Source organism: Orcinus orca, chromosome 21 (assembly GCF_937001465.1).
Source record: "Orcinus orca chromosome 21, mOrcOrc1.1, whole genome shotgun sequence".
NCBI classification, from domain to species: Eukaryota; Metazoa; Chordata; class Mammalia; order Artiodactyla; family Delphinidae; genus Orcinus; species Orcinus orca.
The window spans coordinates 29,215,200-29,238,930 of record NC_064579.1 but is presented as its reverse complement, the minus strand read 5'-3'; the positions used below and the strand labels follow the sequence as shown (position 1 = coordinate 29,238,930).

Sequence of the window (23,731 nt, the reverse complement as noted above, 5' to 3'; positions counted from 1 at the left end):
ATCTTATATCTGTAGGATATGATGTCCTTTCTTTCATGGCTGGCATTGGTAATCTGTGTTCTTTCTGTCTATCTCTCTCACATCAGAATGGTAAGACATTTATAAATTTTATTCATCTTTTCAAAGAACGAATTTTTGATTTCTTTTTTGTTCTCTATTGATTTTCTATTTAACTTCTTTTATTATTTACATTAATCTCCTGCTTTTCTTGTTTTAGATTTAATTTGCTCTTCTTTGATGATATAAGCATTTGGATACTATACATTTATTTCAAAATGCTACTGGAGCTTTATTCCACACAATTTGTTATGTTGTATTTTTATTTTTACTCAATTCATTATTCATTTTTATCCAGAAGTGTGTTGTTTAATTTCCAAATATATGGGACTTTTCTAGGTACTGAGTGTCTAGGTACTGAGTGTTGATTTCTGGTTTAATTCTATTAAGGTCACAGAGCATATTTTATATGATTTGGATAATTTTATGTCTATCAAGACTTGTTTTGTGGCCCAGAATACAGTTTATATTGGTAAGTGCACACTTAGAAAGAATGTTTATTCTGCTGTTGTTGTGGGAAGTTTTTAAACAATATTAATTAGATTAAGTTTGTTGTTAGTATTGTCCAGGTCTTTTATATACTTACTGAATTTTTGTCCTCTTATTTTATTGATTACTGAAAAGGAAATGATTTTTTATTGAGATGTAATTGACATACAACATTATATTTCAGGTATACAACATAATGATTCAATATATGTATATATTGGGAAGTGATCACCACAATAAGTCTAATTAACATCCATCACAATGCATGGCTACAAACTTTTTCCTTGTGATGAGAACTTTAAGATCTACTCTCTTATCAACTTATCTACTCTCTTATCAAGCATGCAGTACAGTATTATTAGCTATAGTCACCCATGCTGTACGTTACGTCCCTAGGACTTATATATTTATTTATTTATTTATTTATTTTTGCGGTACGCGGGCCTCTCACTGTTGTGGCCTCTCCCGTTGCAGAGCACAGGCTCCGGATGCACAGGCTCAGCGGCCATGGCCCACGGGCCCAGCCGCTCCGCGGCATGTGGGATCCTCCCAGACCGGGGCACGAACCCACGTCCCCTGCATCGGCAGGCAGACTCTCAACCACTGCGCCACCAGGGAAGCCCTAGGACTTATTTATTTTATAACTGGAAGTCTGTATCTTTTGACCGTTTCACCCTTTTTACCCACCCCCAACCCCTTGACTCTAGTGACAACCAGTCTGTTCTTTGTATCTATGAGTTTGTTGTTTTTTGGTTTGATTTTCTTTTGGATTCCAATATAAATGAGATCACACGGTATTTAACTTATTGCACGTAGCATAATGCCGTCAAGGTCCATCCATGTTGCCACAAATGGCAGGATTCATTCTTTTTTATGGCTTAATAATATTTCGTCATATATATAATGTGTATCACATTTTCCTTATTCATTCATCTATAAGTGGACAAAGGTTTTTTCCATGTCTTGATTATTGTGAATAATGCAATGAACATGGGGGTACAAATATATTTCTGAGTTAGTGTTTCTGTTTCCTTAAAATAAACCCCAGAAGCAGAATTATTGTATCATATGGTAGTTTTATTTTTAAAATAGTCTTTGCACATGAAATAACCTTATATATAGAAAACCCTAAAAAACTCCATGAATAACTGTTAGAACTAATAAATGAATTAAGTAAAGTTTCAGGATACAAAATCAACATACAAAACTTAGTTGCATTTCTATATGTTAAAAATGAACTATCTGGAAAATTAAGAAAACAATTTTATTTGTGATAACATCAAAAACAATAAAAGACTTATGAGTAAATTTAACCAAAGAATTGAAACACCTATACACTGAAAATATAAGACAACAATGAAAGAAATTGAAGAAGATACAAATAAATGAAAAGATGTCCCAGAATAATTAATATTCTTAAAATATCCATGCTACTGAAAGCAATCTACAAATTTTGTGCAATTCCCATCAAAATTCCAATGGCATTTTTCACAGAAAAAGAAAAAACAAATTCTAAAGTTCATATAGAACCACAGCAGAACCTGAATAGCCAAAGCCATCAGCTAGAAGAACAAAGCTGGAGCATCACAACTTCCTAATTTTAAACTGTATTACAAAACTATATTAATCAAAACAGCATGTTATTGGCATAAAACAAACACGTAGACCGATAGAATAGAATCAAGAGCCTAGAAATGAACCCGCATATATATGGTCAACTAATATTTGACAAGGGAGTCAAGACTCCTCAATGGGGACATGATAGTCTCTTTAATAAATGGTGTTGGGAAACATGCATTGGGCATATACATACACACAGAATGGAATATTGTTCAGTTATGAAAAAAGAAGGAAATCCTATCATTTGCAGCAACGTAGACGAACTTGGAGAACATATGCTAACTGAAGTAAGTCAGACAGAGAAAGACAAATACCATATGATCTCATTTATATGTGGAATCTAAAAAAAATCCAAACTCATAGAAACCTCAGGTAGATTGGTGGTTGCAGGGAGTGAGGTTGGGGTGAATGGGTGAAGGTGGTCAAAAGGTACAAGCTTCCAGCTGTAAGATGAATAAGTTCTGGAGATCTAATATACAGCCTGGTATATGTAGTTAACAGTAAGTAATTTATTGTGTAACTGAAAGTTGATAAGAGAGTAGATTTTAAAAGTTTGCACCAGGCTTCCCTGGTGGCTCAGTGGTTGAGAGTCCGCCTGCCGATGCAGGGGACATGGGTTCGTGCCCCAGTCCGGGAAGATCCCACATGCCGCAGAGTGGCTGGGCCTGTGAGCCATGGCCACTGAGCCTGTGCGTCCGGAGCCTGTGCTCCGCAACGGGAGAGGCCACAACAGTGAGAGGCCCACGTACCGCAAAAAAAAAAAAAAGTTTGCACCACACACAAAAAAATTCTAACTATCTGAGGTGATGGAAGTGTTAGATAACCTTATTGTGGTAACCATTTTGTGATAACTATGTATATTAAAAAATCGGGCAAAGGACCAGAATAGACGTTTTTCCAAAGAAGTCATACAAAAGGCTAATCCGTATGTGAAAAATTGCTCAACATTACTATTCATCAGGGAAATGCAAGTCAAAATCACAGTGAGATACCATCCCACACCTGTTAGGATGGCTGTTGTCAAAAGATAAAAGAGAAGAAGTGTTGGTGAGAATGTGGAAAAAAGGGAACCTGGAGGACTGGCTTTGAAAAGGGTGTGAGAATTGTCTTTTATCGGGGTGTTGCTCTGTCCACAGTCAGCTTGCTGGCGAAGTCTGGGAAATCCGATTATGCAGGTTTCCTGTGATCGGCCCTTTTGAGAGGGAGGGAGACCCCACAAGGCTGCATGGAATGAAGTCGTGCATTTTCCAAGTGGGGAAGGAGAGTAGTGTCCCCAGATGAAGGGTGGAGGGCTGCCCAGGGCCAGGCAAAAACCGTAGGTAAGAAAAAAGGCCCCCCACCCAACCTGGAGCTCATCCAGGCCGTATAGAAAGATGGAGACCAAACCACGACCAAGTGAAAATACATCGTACGAATTCCTAAAATAGGTTTTGTGTTTGCAAGTTTTGTTTTTTTTATTTATTGAGAACTCACTAAGAATCCCTGTGAGAACAAAGACAGAAAGAGAGGCGAGAGCAAAAGCGAGCGAGGGAGTGAGAATAAAACATCCAAACAAACAAACAGCTTAAGAAGGGCGTCAGTGCTCCCTGGGTATAGCAGGGTCGACTTCAGGCACGTGCACCGTGGGCAGACGGCATGGTCGGCCGTCCACACGTCTCCCAGCCTGGATTTCTGAGTTGATGCAGAATTCCTGGCAGGAGCCGTTTGGAACGCTCACAGACTTCCTTGAAACCGGCCCTGCCTGCACAGAGAAGAGAGTTGTGGTAGCTATTTCCTGGTGTCCCTGAATTTTTATTGAATTACATGGGAGGAGGGAGTATCTGGAAACAGTCTTGTGTGGATTTTTCATTGTTACTTGATTTCTTAAAAATCTGCTTTCACACAAAAATTTGGATTTGGGGCATTGCTGTAAAATCGGACAATATTGAGTGCATCTGAGTAACGAAAGGCTAGCCGTGGGCAGCCCTGCCCCCACACCAGGGCACACACGCCCCAGCTCTTCTGGGTCTGTCTCGATCCTTATTATCTGCTAACACCGATGACAGAGGTCAGTTTTTATTTAATATTAGTCTTCTACTGCTGCTTTTCCTAGAGTAGAAGAAACTTTTTAGAGATATCTCTCTTTCTATATGTGTGTGTGTATGTGTGTGTCTTTCAAAAGCGAAACTGAAATACAGATCCAAAGGATAATATACATCAAGGAAATTATTAGAGAGAATATGTTTCCGGGGGAAGGGAACAATATTCCTACATATGTAACATGCAAACAGTGCCCATGTCAGTATCTCTTGCATCCTGGAGCTGCGCTCACTGCCTCTCTTCCTGGCTCTGGTCTTTGAGGTTGCAATCTGCTGCAGGAATCACTGCATACATTAAGATTCTTAAAGGCTAAACAAGCATCCTTGTTAAAAGCATTGACTAGTATTTGACTTCTGTCCTAATGTATTAGTGTTCGGGGGTGGGGTCATACACAATGAGGGGCTCAGTTTCGAAAGTGGCTTGATTCTGAGCCGTCCCTGTATGTCGCAAAGTGCACCTTTCCCCTGACAGCTTCTTAAGCTCTTTGCTGACATTAAGAGAGGTCTCCAAACCAACACTTCTAGATTTTCCTATTCTGGAACATAAAAGCCAATTCTTGAATAGCTTCAAATCAGTATAGGGCATTCATGGACATTCAACAAAAGTCCATTGAATTCAGCTGAAAATCAAATGCATTAACTTGAATTTAACTCTTTACTGTTCACAAGGCAATCATTAATGGATATTTGTTAAGCATCCACTGAATGTGAGGCCCTTACTGGGAAGCAGGCATACAAAGAAAAAAAGATACGATAGCCTTCGACTTCCGAGACATCATAGGCCAGTAACCTTGGCTGGTAGATAGTCCGGGGAAGAGTCAGCTAGCCCTCAAAATAGAGTACTGGCACAAGGATGAGGGAGAGGTTTCGTAAGTGAGAGCCAGAGAGAAAGCACGACTGAAAGAAAGAAAGAAGTATCGCAGGGCTTGAAAGCTTAAGGCACTAAGCCTTGAAGGATCTGATGGTCAGAGCAGGCTTTGGAAGGAAAATCATGGGATCACGTTAGTCCTAAGTGTTTGAGGCTGTCTAGTCAAGGTTTTCATCTGCGTTTTTACCTGTAGCCAGAATAGTAATACTCTGCGTGTGTGAATGCAGAATATAGTGAAATATATCCACTACCCCACACTCCGCAAGGATTTTTAGAGGAATAACAGGGCTGGGATGAAGTAGACTACCGCTCCTTATATGAGGACTGTCCCCAATCAAGCATCTGTCTACCTTCCTACTCCTTTCCAACCCTTGAGACCCTGAATTCTCAGGAAAAGGTAAGACAGTCCTCTTGATGTAGAGCAGTAAGTTGCTCATCCCTCCTTAGATCTGCATGTCCCGGAGATAGACGTCTGTGCCTGTACCTGTGACCCACGTTCGCATGCAGAATGCAGGGGGTGCACTCACTGCAGTGCCACCTTGACCCCTGTGTTTAAAGTTCTACTTTAGGAGAACAGATGTTGAAAAGGAAGAGGATAGCCCGAGGTTGGCATGGAGCCTTCAGGGGCATCATCAAGGCTGGGTGGGGCAGCGGGTTGGAGGTCTCTCGGACTCAGAGCAAGCCTTTCAAGGAGACCCCCCCACCCCGACCAATCCCTCTGCCCCTATAACTTTGGCATAGCTCTTACATCAGTATCTTAGGATGCTAATTTTTGCTGAAAGTAGAGGAGTTTTGGAGAGCAAGTTTTAGTAGAAAAATGCCTCATTTTTTTGTTACCTAGATCTAGAAACTGCTAGTAAATTTGCCTAAATAATTCATCTTCAGTGCTGGAACAAAGAGGGTTGCAAGCGCTTGAAACGCCCTTGGCTTCATGTCATCTAGCTGAGAGCTGCTGTGGAGAACTACTGAGTCAGTGGCTGCAGGACTTCTCAGGTTTCCCACGAGACCCCTGCTCAGGGCAGAGGTGATGCAGATGTTGCTGTGAACACTGGACCCCTGTAAGGCCTCAGGCACCCTACCCTTACCAGAGCTTCAGTAGAGTTTGTTTTGTTACCTGGTGGGACTTGGCCCATAAAGAAGAGAATGGTAAGCCGGGGAACCGCAGTCCTCGTGGCTGCAGAGAGGAGAAAGCTTGGCTTCATTTCCAAGAGGCAGAGAAAACTTCCGTCTGCGGCTCCCTGGCACCAGCAGAATGTCTTTGGCCGGATATCAAGTGCCCTCCTGTACCTCATTAGGGTACTTGTGGACAGGAGCGTTCTATGCGCACAGAATGGCCTTTGCAAGAAGGCTGAGAATCCTTGTTTTGTTGGACGCTCAGTTCATTAGGGAGATGTGGGCGCACACTTTTGACCAGAAGACCCTGTTAAATGGGAACATAAGCTACAGACACTTTGGCTCCAGGTAAGGTGTGCGAGCGAAGAGCTATCTATATTCAGTTACAAGGAGTCAGGCTGTGTACAGACACCTGCTGGTTTAGTTAGTGACTAGACATTGTGTTAGTGAGCACTTCCCAGGCTTTGCTAGCCCTCCCCGTGATTAATCGCCCCACTCACTCCTGGTCCGAAAGCCCACAGTGCTCTGCTCAGGATATACTGACCACACGTATGTTAGTTTGCTTAACAGATGCTTACCTCCCAATAAGGCGTGAGCTCCCTGTTGTTAAGACCAGACATCGCCCCTCAGGGCTGAGGAGGAAGTTGAATCCGGTGGTCATTTACTCTCAATAGCGCATCAAGTGCATACAACACTGGCAGGGCAGTCAGATGCCTCTGAACATGAAGGCAGGGGGTCTCTAGGCCTGCTTCTCCCCGGAGGTCCAGACATCGGCAGGAGGGCCGTTCCCCTTGAATCTCAGTAGCGCCCGTTCAGACCTAGATCTATTGGGTCGCAATCAGGAGACTCTCAATCATTACGCATAAAAACAACTGGGAAAATTGATTCAAAATGCGGACACGTCGACCCACTCCAGGCAATGTTAGTTTGGTAGGGTGCCTACAAGGCTAGGTACACCTTCTAATGCCTAGAAGTCTGCATTTTTAACGAATTTCCCAGGAACCAATTCTGAAATGGTTTCTGGAATACTCAGTGGAAAATATCAACTTAGATCACCTCTCAGCTTCTTTCTAGCTCTTATATTAGAGTATCCTAAGTGTTCTTGTCTTAGAATAAAACTCAGGCTTGGCTTTTATCACTGACAACAACATTTTGTGTGTGTGCGCACGCGCACACCTGCCTGTGTGCAGCACAGAAAGGTGAAGCGCACACCTTAATCTGTGCAAAATTAGATTCCAATTTTATAAAAACAACTCCGGAATTGGCCAGGACGAGTAACTAAATTGACAGAGCAATCTACCTGGAAGAAGGCTGTTGCGGTAATAGACCCTAGATGAAGCTCCAGACTAAAACAGTGTGAGTGACAGAGAGAGGATGGAGAATGTTTGAGAGACGAAGTGTAGGGCCATGATGACGTTTCTAATGAAAGTGGGCACATGGGAGTCATCCAGTAAGTTTAACCTGAGTGCCTAAGTAAATGGTAACAGCGCTTACCTGGAAATGGTGCTGGAGTGAGAGGCGCGGCGGGTGGTGACCCTCAGCCTGAGCAAGCCAGCTGCTCCGGGAGTTCTAGAACCACTCGTTGGCCTATGCCGCCCCCTGCTGGTCCAGAAACAGCTGTCACTGACACCGTCCTGTACCCCGCCTCTGAGATACACGGCAGCCAGCTGTCTGGACCCCAGGGTTCTGGAGGAAGAGCTGGCAGAGGGCATGCAGGTGTGAGGGCTGAGGCGAGGCTGGGGCTTCCGGTGGGTGTAGCTGGGGCTTGCGCTCCGACTGTGGGTCTGTGGTCCTGCGTTCCTCGCCTGCAGTTGCCGGGGTAGAACTTCTGAAATCAGTGGGTGTGGAGGGGTGGGCAGGCTCAGGACCGAAGTCCCTCTATCTCTGTCCCTTAGGACATCCCTGTGAGATTTGTCCTCTGGGGTTTGTGCCAGAGTTCCCAAGGTCACCTGTGTCCTCCTCGTCCTTGTTTTTGTATTCTCTTTTCTTGCTACATTCTGCCTTACTTTCTTTTCTCTTTGTGCAGACCTTGGACTCTTAAGCCAAAATATCCCATGAGGCCAGAAATTAGTACCTGGTCAGTCATACAGGAGAGTCTGTACTCTAATCTCCCATTACCTTAAGGTTTATTTTGATTCTCATTAATAGTGGTGGTATTATTATTATCTTTATGATGGCCCTCAATTTTTATTGTCATTGTTAGTCATTATTTATTAGTATTTTATTAGTAACATTCATCATTATTTTATTAGTATTTGTTAGTAACATTATTCATTTTTTTTTCTTATTATGGATGATTTTGTGGTCGATTTATAGAATATGAGGGCTTCTTGCAGCACTTAGACAAATCCGCGGGTGGTGGACAGGCATGTCGGCACCTCTGTGCCGTCCAGTTTAGTAACACAATTTCTGGGGCCAATGAGGGGACTGAGAATGTTTCCAGAGGCGCAGGTGGTCCTAGAGTGCCCTAACTGCACCTCAATTTTTGGCAGTGTTGGCTTTCTGGTTCTGAGCTGGGATAGAAAATACCTGCAGGGACAGGTGGTGACACTTCCTAGAAAGCCAAGAGCAGTATTGCCCCCTAGTGGACTTAGAAAAAATGTATAGAGGATTAGTTCAAGATGGCGGAGTAGAAGGATGTGCTCTCACTCCCTCGTGCAAGAGCACCAGAATCACAACTACCTGCTGAACAATCATCAACAGGAAGACACTGGAACTCACCAAAAATGATACCCCACATCCAAAGACAAAGGAGAAGCCACAATGAGACAGTAGAGGGGCACACTCACAGTAAAATCAAATCCCATAACTGCTGGGTGGGTGACTCACAAACTGGAGAACACTTATACCACAGAAGTCCACCCACTGGAGTGAAGTTCACTGAAGTGAGCCCCACGTCAGGCTTCCCAACCTGGGGGTCTGGCAACGGGAGGAGGAATTCCTAGAGAATTAGACTTTGAAGGCTAGTGGGATTTGATTGCAGGACTTCGACAGGACTGGGGGAAACAGAGACTCCACTCTTGGAGGGCACACACAAAGTAGTGTGTGCATCGGGACCCAGGGAAAGGAGCAGTGACCCCATAGGAAACTGAACCAGACCTACCTGCTAGTGTTGGAGAGTCTCCTGCAGAGGCAGGGGGCAGCTGTGGCTCACCAAGGGACAAGGACACTGGCAGCAGAAGTTCTGGGAAGTACTCCTTGGTGTGAGCCCTCCCGGAGTCCGCCATTAGCTGCACCAAAGAGCCTGTAGTCTCCAGTGCTGGGTCGCCTCAGGCCAAACAACCAACAGGGAGGGAACTCAGCCCCACCCATCAGCAGACAAGCAGATTAAAGTTTTACTGAGCTCCACCCACCAGAGCAACACCCAGCTCTACCCACCACTAGTCCCTCCCATCAGGAAGCTTGCACAAGCCTCTTAGATAGCCTCATCCACCAGAGGGCAGACAGCAGAAGCAAGAAGAACTACCATCCAGCAGCCTGTGGAACAAAAACCACATTCATAGAAAGACAGACAAAATGAAAAGGCAGAGGACTATGTACCAGATGAAGGAACAAGATAAAACCCCAGAAAAACAACTAAATGAAGTGGAGATAGGCAACATTCCAGAAAAAGAATTCAGAATAATGATGGTGAAGATGATCCTGGACCTTGGAAAAAGAATGGAGGCAAAGATCGAGAAGATGCAAGAAATGATTAACAAAGACCTAGAAGAATTAAAGAACAAACAAACAGAGATGAACAATACAATAACTGGAATGAAAAATATACAAGAAGGAATCAATAGCAGAATAACTGAGGCAGAAGAACGGATAAGTGACTTGGAAGACAGAATGGTGGAATTCACTGCCACAGAACAGAATAAAGAAAAAAGAATGAAAAGAAATGAAGACAGCCTAAGAGGCTTCTGGGACAACATTAAACACACCAACATTCACATTATAGGGGTCCCAGAAGGAGAAGAAAGAAAGGACCCAAGAAAATATTTGACAAAATTATAGTCGAAAAATTCCCTAACATGGGAAGGGAAGTAGCCACCCAAGTCCAGGAAGCACAGAGAGTCTCAGGCAGGATAAACCCAAGGAGAAACACACTGAGACACATAGTAATCAAACTGACAGAAATTAAAGACAAAGAAAAATTATTAAAAGCAACAAGGGAAAAACAACAGATAACATACAAGGGAACTCCCATAAGGTTAACAGCTGATTTCTCAGCAGAAACTCTACAGTCCAGAAGGGAGTGGCATGATATACTTAAAGTGATGAAAGGGAAGAACCTACAACCAAGATTTCTCTACCCCGCAAGGATCTCATTCAGAATTGACGGAGAAATCAAAAGCTTTACAGACAAGCAAAAGCTAAGAGAATTCAGCATCACCAAACCAGCTCTACAACTGATGCTACAGGACCTTCTCTAAGTGGGAAACACAAGAGGAGAAAAGGGCCCACAAAAACAAACCCAAAACAATTAAGAAAATGGTCATAGGAACATACGTACCAATAGTTACCTTAAACATGAATGGATTAAATGCTCCAGCCAAAAGTCACAGGCTCACTGAACAGATACAAAAACAAGACCCATATATATGCTGTGTACAAGAGACCCACTTCAGATCTAGGGACACATACAGACTGAAAGTGAGGGGATGGAAAAAGATATTCCATGCAAATGGAAATCAGAAGAAAGCTGGAGGTTCAACACTCATATCAGATAAAATAGACTTTAAAATAAGGACTGTTGCAAGAGACAGGGAAGGACACTACATAATGATCAAGGGATCAATCCAAGGAGACTGCTAACAGCTATAAAAGAGGAAATCGACAGTAACACAATAGTAGTGGGGGACTTTAACACCTCACTTATACCAACGGACAGATCATCCAGACAGAAAACTAATAAGGAAACACAAGCTTTAAATGATGCAATAGACCAGATAGATTTAATTGATATTTATAGGACATTCCATCAGAAAACAGCAGATTACACTTTCTTCTCCGTACTATGCCATCTGTATCTCCTCATCCCCTTAAGGCAATGTGTGTTCTACTGTCCATCTCTTTGGAGTTATGATTTTTCATCTTGGTAAAATGTACATAAACTTACCATTTTAATCATTTATGGTCATACAGTTCAGAGACATCAGGTACATTTACATTGTTGTGCAACCATCACCACCATTCGTCTCCAGAACTTTTTTCAGCTTCTCCAGGCAAAGAAGACAAGAATGCACATCCACAGTCAGCGTTCAGACATCAGACCTGAAGCCCCCAGCACTGCCCAGACCTCGCCTGCTGTCAGTCCTTCTCATTCTGGGCACCTTGAAGTCCAGGCCCCTCCATTTGCACCTACACTGTCCAAGGTCATCATCTGTATGCTTCCTGGCCAGCAAGGGCAAAAGGGACTGGCAGCACCAGTTTCCCAGTTGCCAGGTGGACTGAAAACTTTCTGCAGTTGCTTGGGTGAGCGAACCACATTCTCCATGCCTTCAGTGTTGGCATCGGCCTTTCCTGGGCACCCGTGGGAACTGAGAACATTCTAGAGGCTTGGGGGGGATAAGATGACCTCTGTGCACCTCCGTTTCCAGCTATGGTGGTTCCTGGGTTCCTGATCTGAGAAGAAAATTCTGAAGATGCTGGGGGCAGGGATGCCACCTCCAGCCTCTCAAGGAGGGCAAGAGTGGTTCCTGGGCCCCCAGAGTAACCTTGACAATGTGGCTATGGTGGGCAAGCATACCCTCTCTGACTTCCTGGGAGACACAGCTGTTTCTGGGCCCTCAAGAGGACTCGTCAGTTGTCCTATAGGCTCAGGTGGCCCATGGACATGCTCTTCGAAGCTCCCCTTCCAGCCTGGGCTGCTCACCATTCCCTGAGGGGAACGTGCAGGATTTCATGAGCCTCGTCCAGCCAACAGGTGCCGGCAGTAAAGCTGTTGTCAAAGGGCTGCTGTGTGTGTGTCTGTGGGGAGAACCCTCAGGAATCATCTTCAGCAAATCCAAAACACTTTTGAATAGAGCAGTATGCAAAAGACCTCTATAATAAGTAGCGTAATAATAAAAATAATGATAATGATGATAGTGATGGTGATGTTAATGATATTAATGCTACGATGGCTGTTAATAATAATAATAATCAACTTAAGGAAATGGAGATTAGGAAACAGATTCCCCCAAGTGATTGACAAGGATTTACATTGTCACAGTTTAAGTGACCAACATAGGTAGACTAATGTATTTCTAATTACCCTCGTGATCATTATATTGATGAGTTAAAATAGAGGAGGAGCAAAAGTGTAGAAACAAAACCACAGGACGATAATCTTTTTGTTCAGTATTTTTTGGCCCTCCGTAAATACTGGCATTTGAGAAGGGAGTTCTGTCTACATAAAGTGTGAGCATTGTACAGAAAATTTTCTTCCACATAATGGAAAACTTAATGTAAATGACACTGTTAATTCACTGTTAATTCAGGTAAATGACACTATTAACTCATTGTTAATTCACTCCATTGCAAGGTGGATACATTCATGAACGACTTCCTTCTGAACTCTAAACCATCAAGGGAATCTGTTGGGAAAGATTGCCAAGGATATTCAGGGAATTAAGAAAGTGACCAGAAGTTTGCTTTTCATTTAAGAAGTGTCCCAAATGGCAGAAATCTTTTTGTTAAGTACAAACCATAATACATTAAGAATATTAGTACTTTGAAAATGTGCATGCCTAAAGGTACTTATAAATACACACACACACACACCCCACTTATTCCTGCGGTCTTCCTTTTATTCCTTTTGGAGGGGCTAGGCAAAATGTATCCTCATTACCCGAACGCTGTTTTCCTCTCTCAGCATATTTATGCATGATGCTGACAAGTAAACATATTTTAGGTCATCTACAAATAGACCCTTCTGACCCTTATCTGGACAGCACCCTGGATATCATGGCAGCTCAGAGTGTGAACCACGCTTTGAGAGAGTTGGAGAAGCCCAAAAAGCTGGATGGGGAAGATGCCCATCATTGTAGTGTTTGTCTCAAGAAGGTGCCCGCCACCAAGAGGTTGACTTTGCACAGCACCCCAAGGTCCTGATCCTTGTGCTGAAGCAGTTCTTCGGATTTCACAGGTGACAAAATGGATAAGAAAGTTCTGTATCCCGGGTGTTTCGACTTGCAACCATACATGTCAGAGCAGAAGGCAGGACCACTGGATTATGTGTTCTGTGTGGTGCTGGTGCCCTCTGGGGGCAGTTGTCACCGACAACCCTACTTCTGTTACGTTAAAGCTGGGGACGGCCAGTGGTATAAAATGGACGATACCAAGGTCACCGCCTGTGACGTGGCTTCTGCCCTGAGCCAAAGTGCCTATGTCCTCTTTTACGTCCAGAAGACCTCATTGGAAGGAGACGGTGGGGGACCGTCACCGGGAGGGGCACCGACATCCCTGGGGCTGACCCCGCAGGCATGGATGCAGCCCACGGGGAACCTGGAAGAGACGCCAGCATCAGAGTTCCTGGGAACACCTGGAGGAAACAGATGTTCAAGAAATCACCTTAGAGCAGTGGAGATGCCGCCGAGAACACAACCGACCTCAGCCTGAACCTCAGGAAGATCGAGTCTCCCCTGCCTGCCCATGCTGTCGTGATTCACCCGTCGAAATATGGAGATGGGATGAAAATGAAACTTCCTGAACAGGAAAACTGCCGGCTCAACAATCCAACCAGAGGCACCCCGCCTCAGGGACCAGTAAACATTGGCCACATCCCTTGTCTCAGAGGGAAGGACTTCCAAGAAGAAGAACGAGAAGAAGCTGAGGTCTCTGGATGCACTGCAGTAAGCTCTGCTGCACATCTGCAAACACACACGCCCAACACCCACAGTCACAAACACACAAACCCAGTCGTGTATAGGAAATCGTGTTGCAGGTGTGAATAATCTAGTCTCGTGAAAGGACTGCGTGTCTGCAGTGTTCACAGGACGCGATATTCAGTGGCAACTTGTGCCTCCTTCTCAGGAGTGTGGTGTACGCCGCAAAGCTACTGGAGCAGGTGGGGTTGATTACTGGGTCTGAGGACTTTCCACTTGTTCTGCGTTTGAAGACTCATTTGTTGACGGGGTGCAGGATGTCTGAATTTTTGCACTATGGAATTCTTATGAATCAGTTGAATGACTTTCCAGTATTGCGCTTGGAGTGCATTAGTCAGAGATGGAGAATGGTATTAGCGCCAATTTTTCTAGGGGATTCGGTGTTGCACATACTTGGCAGTTGTCAAAAGAAGTCTGGTGGTGTGGACATACTTACTCTGAATATTTGGGGTCGAGTATGGATAATGAGCTGTGTGGCATCACCTGGGTAGGTGGAAGGTACCCCACCATCTCAAAAGTGACAGCACGTGTTTCTGTTGAGCCCCAGATCAATGCTGTCTCACTAAACCCATCCTGTGTCCTGAAACCCTGTCCCCTGTATTTTCAGGTCCAAGAAAACCGAGCCCATCCCTAACAATTCCAATCCCAGATGGCTACGATGACAGACTCCTCTTCTTTAATCCTGTGATGTTCAGAGGATTCCATAAAATAGAACACGTGTCAGGGCCTATTCAGACGCTTTGAAATGCCAGAAGTAAGGATCAGTGGTGTTTTGTTTTGTGAGAATCTGTAAGGAAGTGCTGGGACAGGACTGAGGTCATGAGATAAGGGAATATAAGGAATAAGGTCAGACCCGGGTCACAAAGAGAAGGGTCATTCCAGAAGTTCCCGTAGGTGTGGGCACGGCCCCGAGTGTGCCGGCTCTGCTTTCCTGATATTTTAACAACCTTGTGCCTTCAACCAGCAGCTGCCCTTGACGTACAGGCTTCTGCGGAGTGAAGATGCTCTCCCCAAACAGTTGTTCTGTGTGGAACATGCTTTGCTCTTCCCGGGAAGCCCTCTCTACACAGCTCGGTGAATTAAGATAGAGAGTACGATCCTGGAAGGAACTCTTCATCCACTTAGCTCCATTCAGAGGTTTTGGGACAAAATAACAGAGAGATTTCTGAGGTCTGGGAGGGCAGACATGCCTGTCTCTCTAGCCCCAGGTGGTTTCCATCTGCAGACATAGGTTGAGGGGCCTCAAAAAGTGTAGGACTAGATAGATGTCTTTGAGACTTCCCCATGACCTTGCCTGACCAGGGTCGTGACATTCTGGGAAACATGACCAGTGGAGCTGAAGATCAGAGCTGTGTCACCACCAGGGCCTGAAAGGGTAGATGGGGTCGAGGGACGTTGGAAGAAGTGGAGCTGAGTTGTGTGGAAAGAGCTGTGGAGAAAGGGGGGGGGGGGGGGGGGGGGGGGGGGGGGGGGGGGGGGGGGGGGGGGGGGGGACACTCAGAGAGTGGGGCTGAGTCTCTGCCCACTTTCCGAGGGTGCAGACCTGAATCCCTGTGTTTACAGGGGCATAAAGAAGACCAGACACCAACACTTGGCTCCTTTAGCCACAGACTTTATTGTTTGAATAGTTGCAACTATTATTCTATACACAAATTTTAATTTCTTCCAAACTCTACATTCTATATTGCTAGATCACTTTACTCTCCTTTTTATGCCACATTTTCATGAAGAGGTATTTCACCAGATCACAATTTGCCTGACTGTATGTTAAAGGATTCTTTTAGAGGCTCCTTCTTCCACATACTCAAGTCATTTTTTTTCTGATGTAAAATCTAGCTATATCTCCATTTTGATTTTTAGGATTGCTGCATCCTCAATGTGAGAATTTAATGTTGACTAAGAAATAAGTGACCACTGAAAATTTCCCTTCCTTCAGAACACTGAAGGTGTGATGTACAGTCTGAGCACACATGTACCAGAGAGGTTGCTCTATGAATAAAGAATTTCTCATGACCTTACATTGATTCACTTGTCCAGTATGAATTATTTATAAGTATGCTCTGGTGTTGCTCAGCAAACTTTCGTATTTCTCAAGTCTTCATCTTTGTTCTTGATTTAGTGTTTATTCTTTCACTGAGTTTCCTGTGCACATCAAACCTGGTGCTTGGCTGAATGTTTATTTACAGTTATTATAGTCTTAGTGGTTCTCCACTGGGAGTTGGCTCATGTTGACCATAATTATCAAAGGATAACTAGGGGTTGGTTATCCTCTGCTCAAGCCCTCTGGGACAGGGGTCCCCAACCCCCAGACCATGGACCAGTACTGGTCTGTGGCCTGTTAGGAACTAGGCCGCACAGCAGGAGGTGAGCGGCGGGCAAGCAAGCAAAGGTTCATCTGCTGCCCCCCATAGCTTGCATCACCACCTGAACCATCCCCGTGGCCCCCCATCCGTGGAAAAATTGTCTTCCACGAAAGTGGTTCCTGGTGCCAGAAAGGCTGGGGACCACTGCTCTAGGGTCTTTAGAGTTGGGAGCTGTTGCTAAAAACACCCATACTGTATTTACAGAGTGAATTCTGCTAAGTTACCTGAGGTCAGGCCAATGACTAAAGGCTTTGCCACAGAGACAGGGCACATATGGATCCACATCCACAGGTGATGCCTGTCTGGACTGAGGAGCGTGATGCCTGAACAAGTGTCCATATTGATTACAGACAGAGTTTCTTTAGTGGGTGTGAACCTTGGTGTGGTTAAATGCTAAAGCTATGCTGGTGTTCCATCCACATTCCTCACATGTATGACGCCATGTCATCTCAGGTCAGAACGTCTACTGAGGGCCCTCCTGACTTTCTCTCCAGTGCTGAATTCCCTCATGTCGTCTAAGGGAAGAGTCGTGACTGAAGCATTTCCCACACCACTGACATTCATGGGGCTGCTCTCCAGTGTGGGTTCTCTCATGTCTTCTCAGGTTTGTACATTGACTGAAAGCATTCCCACACTGCTGACATTTATAGGGTTTCTCTCCTGTGTGGGTCCTTTTGTGCCGAGTCAATTCAGAACTGTGACTGAAGGCCTTCCCACACAGAAGACATATGTGTGGTTTCTCTCCAGTGTGGATTCTCTTGTGCTGACTAAGTCCAGAGCTCTGACTAAAGGCTTTCCCACACTGATGACATGCATAGTGCTTCTCTCGGGAATGGATTTTCTTATGTTTTCTAAGGTAAGAGATTTGATTAAAAGTTTTCTCACATAGATGGCATTTATATGGCTTCTCTCCTGTGTGAATTTTCTCATGTTCTTTCAGGTAGGAACTTTGACTGAAGACTTTCCCACACACATGACATTTATATGGTTTCTCTCCAGTGTGGATCCACTTGTGATTTCTAAGGTTAGAACTTTGAAAAAAGCCACTTCCACAGAGATGACATTTATATGGTTTCTCTCCAGTATGAATCATCTTGTGTCGTCTGAGGCTAGAGGAATTACTAAAGGCTTTCCCACAGAAAGGACATTCACATGATTTACCTCTAGTGTGAATGTGACCCTGTCCGTCAAGGAATGACCCTTGACTAAGTGAATTTCCACAGTTTGCTGACATTACGTTTCCTCCTTAAGTGAATTGATAAATGTTTAGGTGAAGATCTAGGAGTAAATTCATCACTCAAATCAGTCCATCCAACAGGATCCCGTTGCGTGTGAGAAACCTGTTATGGGAAGGAGATATGAGGCTGTTACTGGTTCACCCACATCCATGCAGACACTCATGCCTCTACATTTACACCCTAGAGCATCAGTTGTTAATAGTCTCCTGTTAAAATGTTTCCAGTGTCAGTTGCATACACATGTTGTGTTACTCCCCTGCAGGCACAAACATTCTCTTTTATTGTTTCCCAACCCAGATATCAGATTAATTTTGAAGATTTCAGTGTGTTTTAGAGACTATGAGATGAGCAATGTTAGTGCAACTGACTTTTTTTCTTAGGTTTCATGCTGCGGTTTTGAGCTCATATTAATTTCTTAACTGATTTTAACCTATCCAAAAATTTTCCCAGAAAGAGCTCAATCTCAGCTTAATTACATACCAGCAATTGTGCTCAATTACCAACTTATCTCACTGCCAGGTCCTTCATTTGGATGACTGGTGTTCCACCCATGAAACTTACCATTGGCATGGTGGCAGATATGTGCTTCCTGTAGACACTTTGCGTGAATATCATTTCTTGTAGTCTAAGCGGACTTTCACCATCTAAAGAAATGGAAAAAATATAGATTTTAGAATGGCATTAGGGAAATAGAAATGTAAACAAACACCAAGGTCCATGAAGAAGTACTCAAGGTAGTAGAAATATTTTAAAAGTCATTGTCTATTAGAAAAAAACAGGATTAAAATATAAAAATGTAATGTGGTGGAAAGACATTGGGTCAGCAAATGATGGAAAACACATTAAATGGGGCGATCAGGACAAGAATCACTATGTGAAAGTTTAACTGCAGTGAGTTCACAAGCACCCTTTTCCCTAAAGAATAGAAAATGAAGGATTTTGAAGAATTTCAAAACATGAAGAATTTCAGCCCAATGTCCTCACTTCCAGTTTAGAACATATCGCTCACATCATAAAACTTTCATTTGGTGTTTCCAAGGACTTAACACACTGACTGAAACTCTTTTTCAGTGAAGCACAGGCCCCTGATTCTTACCTGGACTCTGGCCTTGGAGGCATCCTGTTGCTTCACTCCACAGCTCTTTTCCTTGTTCGAGCTGGGAAATCACATGTGATTTGCTGATCTGATACCCTGTTTGATATGAAAAAGAAAAAAAGTGTTGGATTTTGAGTCTGGGCTAATTACCCTTTGCTGTGCTCAAGTCCAGGGTAAGGGAAAGAGGAAAATACAGAGATAATTGAAGGTCAGTGCAGGCAACAACATCTTCAACAGACAGAACAGTGAAGGTCCTTCAGCAGACCAGGAGGAAATCCAGAGCAGCAGCAAACACAGTGAGACCCTCTAGCGGCTGATGCCTGTGCACAAGTTCAAAGAGAGATTACAGAATCCTCAGTGTTTTCCAAATGGGAAAGATTGAAAGACTCTACAGTGGGCTGAATATTACTTTCAAACAGGAGCCAGTAAGGATACGCCTTACAGGAATCATCAAAATTATGTCATATACACGACTCTGGTCTCAAGCCTTCATGGAGTGACTAGAACAGAAGAATCATTTTAAAAATATTTGATCCATTTACTTATGCATTAAAATATCCATTGAATCCCCAGTTCTGTTCTCAGTGTAAACACTGAGTAGCCACAGAGATATGAAATGTGGCCAAGATTACTTTCCAGTGTAGTAATGAAAAGTGCCGTGAAAAGAAACGTCTTCGTTTTAAGTAGTTATGAGGACTATCAAAGAAGCAGGAAGGACTTGGAGTGGGACACGGGGAAGCTGATCTAAATGCCTGTTCGGTGAGTGAATGAATGCAGTGAACACACATGCACGTACATCCGTGTTGACAGACTCACCTACGGAGACCAGGTGGGTGATATTTTCCAGCATCACGTTTCTGAACAGGGTTTTCTGGGATGTGTCCAGCAGGGCCCACTCTTCCTGGGTGAAGTTGATCGCTACATCTTCAAACGTCACTGATTCCTAAAACATCGGGGATGTTCTGGTTTAGACAGAGCGGTCCCTACCACTGTCCAGGGTGGGAGGGTTGAGATGAGGAGGTGATGGGGTCTGGGTGGATAAAGGATCACGCTCTGTGTGGGGTTCCCCTTGGTCCTCTGCCAGCGCTGAGCTTGTGTCTGCCTTTCAGGTACATTCACAGAAACCTACACACTCTGACATCATGAAGCTTTATTTCACAGAAATATCACTTGAAGTGTGTTATAATACAACAGTGAAGTTTTTCAATAACCTGGAAATTAGGACTTCCAGACAGTTGATAGTGAAATATTCACTTGCATATTCATAACTCAATCTCTCTTCCCTATTAATTTCACGGAACTCTACAGATTCATGACAAGACAAACAATAACCATGATGGGCTACCTTGAAAACATGACTATTGGTTTAAATTATGTCACTAGAGGAGCCTTTGACTCTCCAGATAGAAACTGCTTTCATTACTTCTTTTGAGTGTTGAATCATCCAATATATTATTGTATGAGGGGTTTGCTGTCTAGCAAACCTGGGTTAAATACAAAACATTATTCTGCTAATCATGCCAATGTCACAGAACCATGAAGGGATCCTTCATGTTCCTCAGAACTGAGCAAGGTTCATACAGAACTTGGTACCAGTAGGTGCTCTCTTTCTCAACACTACAGGTCACAGGTGTTCATAACAAACTCTGAGGTCAGATGGTTCAGAAGCATAAGCCAGGGACTCAGGTGGCTGGAGTGAAGGACAGACCTAGCCTGACCATCGCTGTGCAGCATAAGGATTCCCATTCTTGACCTTCTCAGGGACCTTGACCTTAGTTATCACTGTTTCTCTTGTAATCTAGTCTCATCTCCATGCTGAGGGATGAAAGAAGCCTAGTGATTGGTTTTTCTCCAATTTTTCAAAAATCTATGAGAGAACCTAATTTTATTCTACCTACTGTACTGTTTCTTTCTGTGCAGCACAGTTAAGAAAATACTCCTCCCTACACATTCCTCCCAGTTATCGAATATGAATAAAAGCTTAATTACTAAGAGCTGGAAGGTGTGAATGAGGGAACGATCGCTAATGGCACTTGGGGTGTAGCTTCAGGAGAAGGAGGCGTCGCTACTCACCAGAGGCTCCATTGTCAACAACTCAGTCGCCAGGAGTCTTTCTCGGGATTTCACTCACAGCCACTCCAAGCACTGAACACGCAAATCTGAGGATGGAGAAGAAGCCATGAGACTCCAGTCCTGTGCACAACTTCCAGACCCACCTGAAATGGAGCCCCCCACCTCCACCTGGGTGTGACCCCAGCCCAGCAAACGGAAACCAGTGGTGCATCCTAAGAACACGGTGCAGTCTCTTCTCTCCCAGATCCCATGTAAGAAGCTAGAGCTGTGGTTGCTAAGACAGAAAGTCAAAGTTCAGAGAGCTTGCAAATAAGAGTGTGCTAAGCATTGACTTTGTGTGTTCAGCAGCCTAGGGCATCCAGAAGCATTCAGTGTCCTCCTTGATTCAAACCCTCGGGAACCCTGACTCATGCCGGAGTACAGTTTGGTTTCCTCCTGTAGGAAACACTGGAAATCCCCAGATCATTCTCTTCCCTTATGCACCCACAGTGGTCCTCCAACACCCCTGGCAGCCCGCTGGAACCTCACTGCCTTCCAGCTCTCCTTCAACCCTGACTTTTAGTTCTGTCCCCCATCTACGTGGATATTAATCAGCTGAGGACCTATTTCAGGATGCAGTTAAACCAAGGACTTATTCCACTTGGAGGAACCGTGGCACCCACCCTTTCCGGTCTCGTCCTTAACATCCGCTGCTCCAGAAGGAAGCAGGTGTACACGAGTCAGTGTTCCAGTCGTGGACTGTCTCAACCCTCTGTGTCAAGGTTGCTCAGAAATATAAAATGACTGAGGTTTTGGAGGAAATTGGTTTATTTACCAATTTACAAGTGACACACAAAGGTTCCAAAAACTTGAGTATATGACAGAGTTACACATCTAGAAGAAGGATCAGCTGTCATTTAATTTTGCTCAGCCTGTGTCCTGTGCTCAAATTCCTTTAGGGTAACAAAGATCACCTAGATTTTACCTGTAATACGACCTCTAATATTAGTCATCAGAAGAAGCTCCCTGTTATTTCTCTCTTCATGTCTATCACCCAGATATAGGGAAACCTCTCCATATAGCCACACTCAATCCCCTCATTACATCCTATCTTGAAACAGAAATCTCTTCTAAAGATATTTGCTCTCAAGTTCCTTCTCTCCTGTCCTCCCTCCACAATCAAAGTGAAAGTGCATTTTTCTATCGAAAAAAAGAGAAGCCCTGGATTAATGCCAGCATCTGCTAACTGTGGATAAACACACTCAAGAAAAAGCGTTTAGTGACTGTATTATCCACAGCACCTAGGAAAATCCAAGGTGGGAGGGACTATCTAGGAAAACCAATCAAGACTTGGCCATGGATTATACCTTTGGTTTTGACTTCAAGACAAATTTCAGAGGGAAATGAAACTTTCTCTTTCACTCTTAGAATATTTCTTCTATTGATAATAGGAATACGTAAATCCCTATGATATCCAGGGAAACCCCAGGCATATGCAAAAGAGCTGCCTTGCATCTAGAAGGTGGAACCTAGGTGACCCTGGCCATGTCCAGATTACAAGTTATAGGAATCAAAGGAGGTTAACATCTATTAATTTAGGGGAAGAATTAAATATCTCAAGAGATTTATTTTACCTTGAGATAATTATTTCAACATAAAAATCTATCCCAAGACACATAAGAAATGAAATGAAAATCACTTGATGAAACCCATAAAAGGAAATTAATTCAGAGAAGCAGAAAATGAAGTATTTAGAAACAAATTAGTAAAAATATCAGATGTAGATCAACAGCCAATAGAACTTTCCAAGATGAAGAACATGCTCTACATATGCAATGTATGATACAGAAACTGCCACACACATGTGGTGACAGAACACTTGAAATCTGGCTGGCACTACCAAGGATATGAAGTTTAGCTATTTAATTTCATTAATTTAAATGTTCATGCAGCTGGTCGTCACTGTATTGGGAGAGCACAAGTTTAGGATCTTAGGTTAGGCAGATAAAATAACTAAATAGATTCAAGACAACTGTGTTGGAGTGGGAAAAAGGGACATGTACAGTCAAGAGTAGGAAATGATGGTGGCAAAATACATGTTGACACAATATGATTCAGAGACTACAAGAAGCTACTTTGATAGGACAATTGTCTAGAGACAGATAGGACTTAACAACATTTTCATGGGATGAAACAAACTCACATCTCACAGTTTGTAGGACTCACCAAAACCCCAGTTGGAGGAGCTGGTGAAGCCAAATAGATTCTGAGCTAAGTTCCACAGCAAGCAGCCAATTTCTCTTCCTCCAAAGCCCCAAACTGTCCAGCTTCTTCTTCTCTGGACAAATGCATCCCTTTGCCTGTCTGACTTTCCTTTATACCTGGATAACAGTTTATAACCCAAACTGGGCTACATTCCAGGATCCACCCTCTCAGAAGGTTACCGACCCTAATAGGTTTCAGTCTGTGAGCCACACCCTGTTCAATTTGATTGGATTTTCCAGACTAATAGGAACTTGTAATCCTCACACAGTGTTGGAGAGCAAAGATGTAAGGTCATGTCCAGGGATAGTGAGAAGATCCATTCATTCCCTTCTTCATCCGTAAACACTGTCGAGTGCATTCTCTATACTGGGAACCATTCTATGTCTTCAGAATAACAGGGCATCAGACACACTGGGAATCTGTGGAAATGAAGCTGGGATTCGCTGGGAGAAATACAGAATTAAAAATAAAATGCAAGATGAGGAACTATGAAAATGTGAAATATAAATAAGGAGGTGACAAAAGAAGATATATTGCTGGGATGCAGAACATGACTCTTAAGGCACTGGCCACACAGTACTTTGAAGAACATGTTAAGAATCTATTAACTATGCAAAGAAAAAGGGAAGACAATTTTAT

The 23,731-nt window shown here is 43.7% G+C and overlaps 1 protein-coding gene and 1 long non-coding RNA gene across 4 annotated transcripts; both read right to left on the bottom strand.

Annotated features, from left to right (window-relative positions):
• Positions 1–1,602: 1,602 nt before the first annotated feature.
• LOC117197027 (uncharacterized) lies at positions 1,603–8,459 on the bottom strand. Of its 3 annotated transcripts, XR_007474570.1 has the most exons (4): positions 7,720–8,459; positions 6,804–7,049; positions 6,227–6,532; positions 1,603–3,907 (listed from the first exon to the last, which is right to left on the bottom strand). It is a non-coding gene; the product is annotated as an uncharacterized LOC117197027 (long non-coding RNA). The 3 variants fall into 3 exon arrangements; XR_007474568.1 differs by having other exon boundaries at positions 1,603–6,532; positions 7,720–8,442; XR_007474569.1 differs by lacking the exon at positions 6,227–6,532 and having other exon boundaries at positions 7,720–8,438.
• Positions 8,460–15,748: 7,289 nt separating this feature from the next.
• Positions 15,749–23,540, bottom strand: LOC101289189 (zinc finger protein 239-like). The gene is made up of 5 exons (XM_049704297.1): positions 23,357–23,540; positions 20,849–20,934; positions 19,592–19,718; positions 18,776–18,871; positions 15,749–17,686 (listed from the first exon to the last, which is right to left on the bottom strand). Exons 2-5 carry the CDS (start codon positions 20,858–20,860, stop codon positions 16,905–16,907), a joined length of 1,017 nt encoding a protein of 338 aa, XP_049560254.1. The 5' UTR covers positions 20,861–20,934; positions 23,357–23,540; the 3' UTR covers positions 15,749–16,904.
• Positions 23,541–23,731: the final 191 nt, after the last annotated feature.

Excerpts from the sequence above, each read along its gene's own strand:
- LOC101289189 (XM_049704297.1), bottom strand. Across the intron at positions 18,872-19,591 it reads CACCCACCTGGTCTCCGTAG|GGTATCAGATCAGCAAATCA; the intron begins GTGAGTCTGTCA and ends CATATCAAACAG. Across the intron at positions 17,687-18,775 it reads CCTCCAAGGCCAGAGTCCAG|GAGGAAACGTAATGTCAGCA; the intron begins GTAAGAATCAGG and ends AATTCACTTAAG.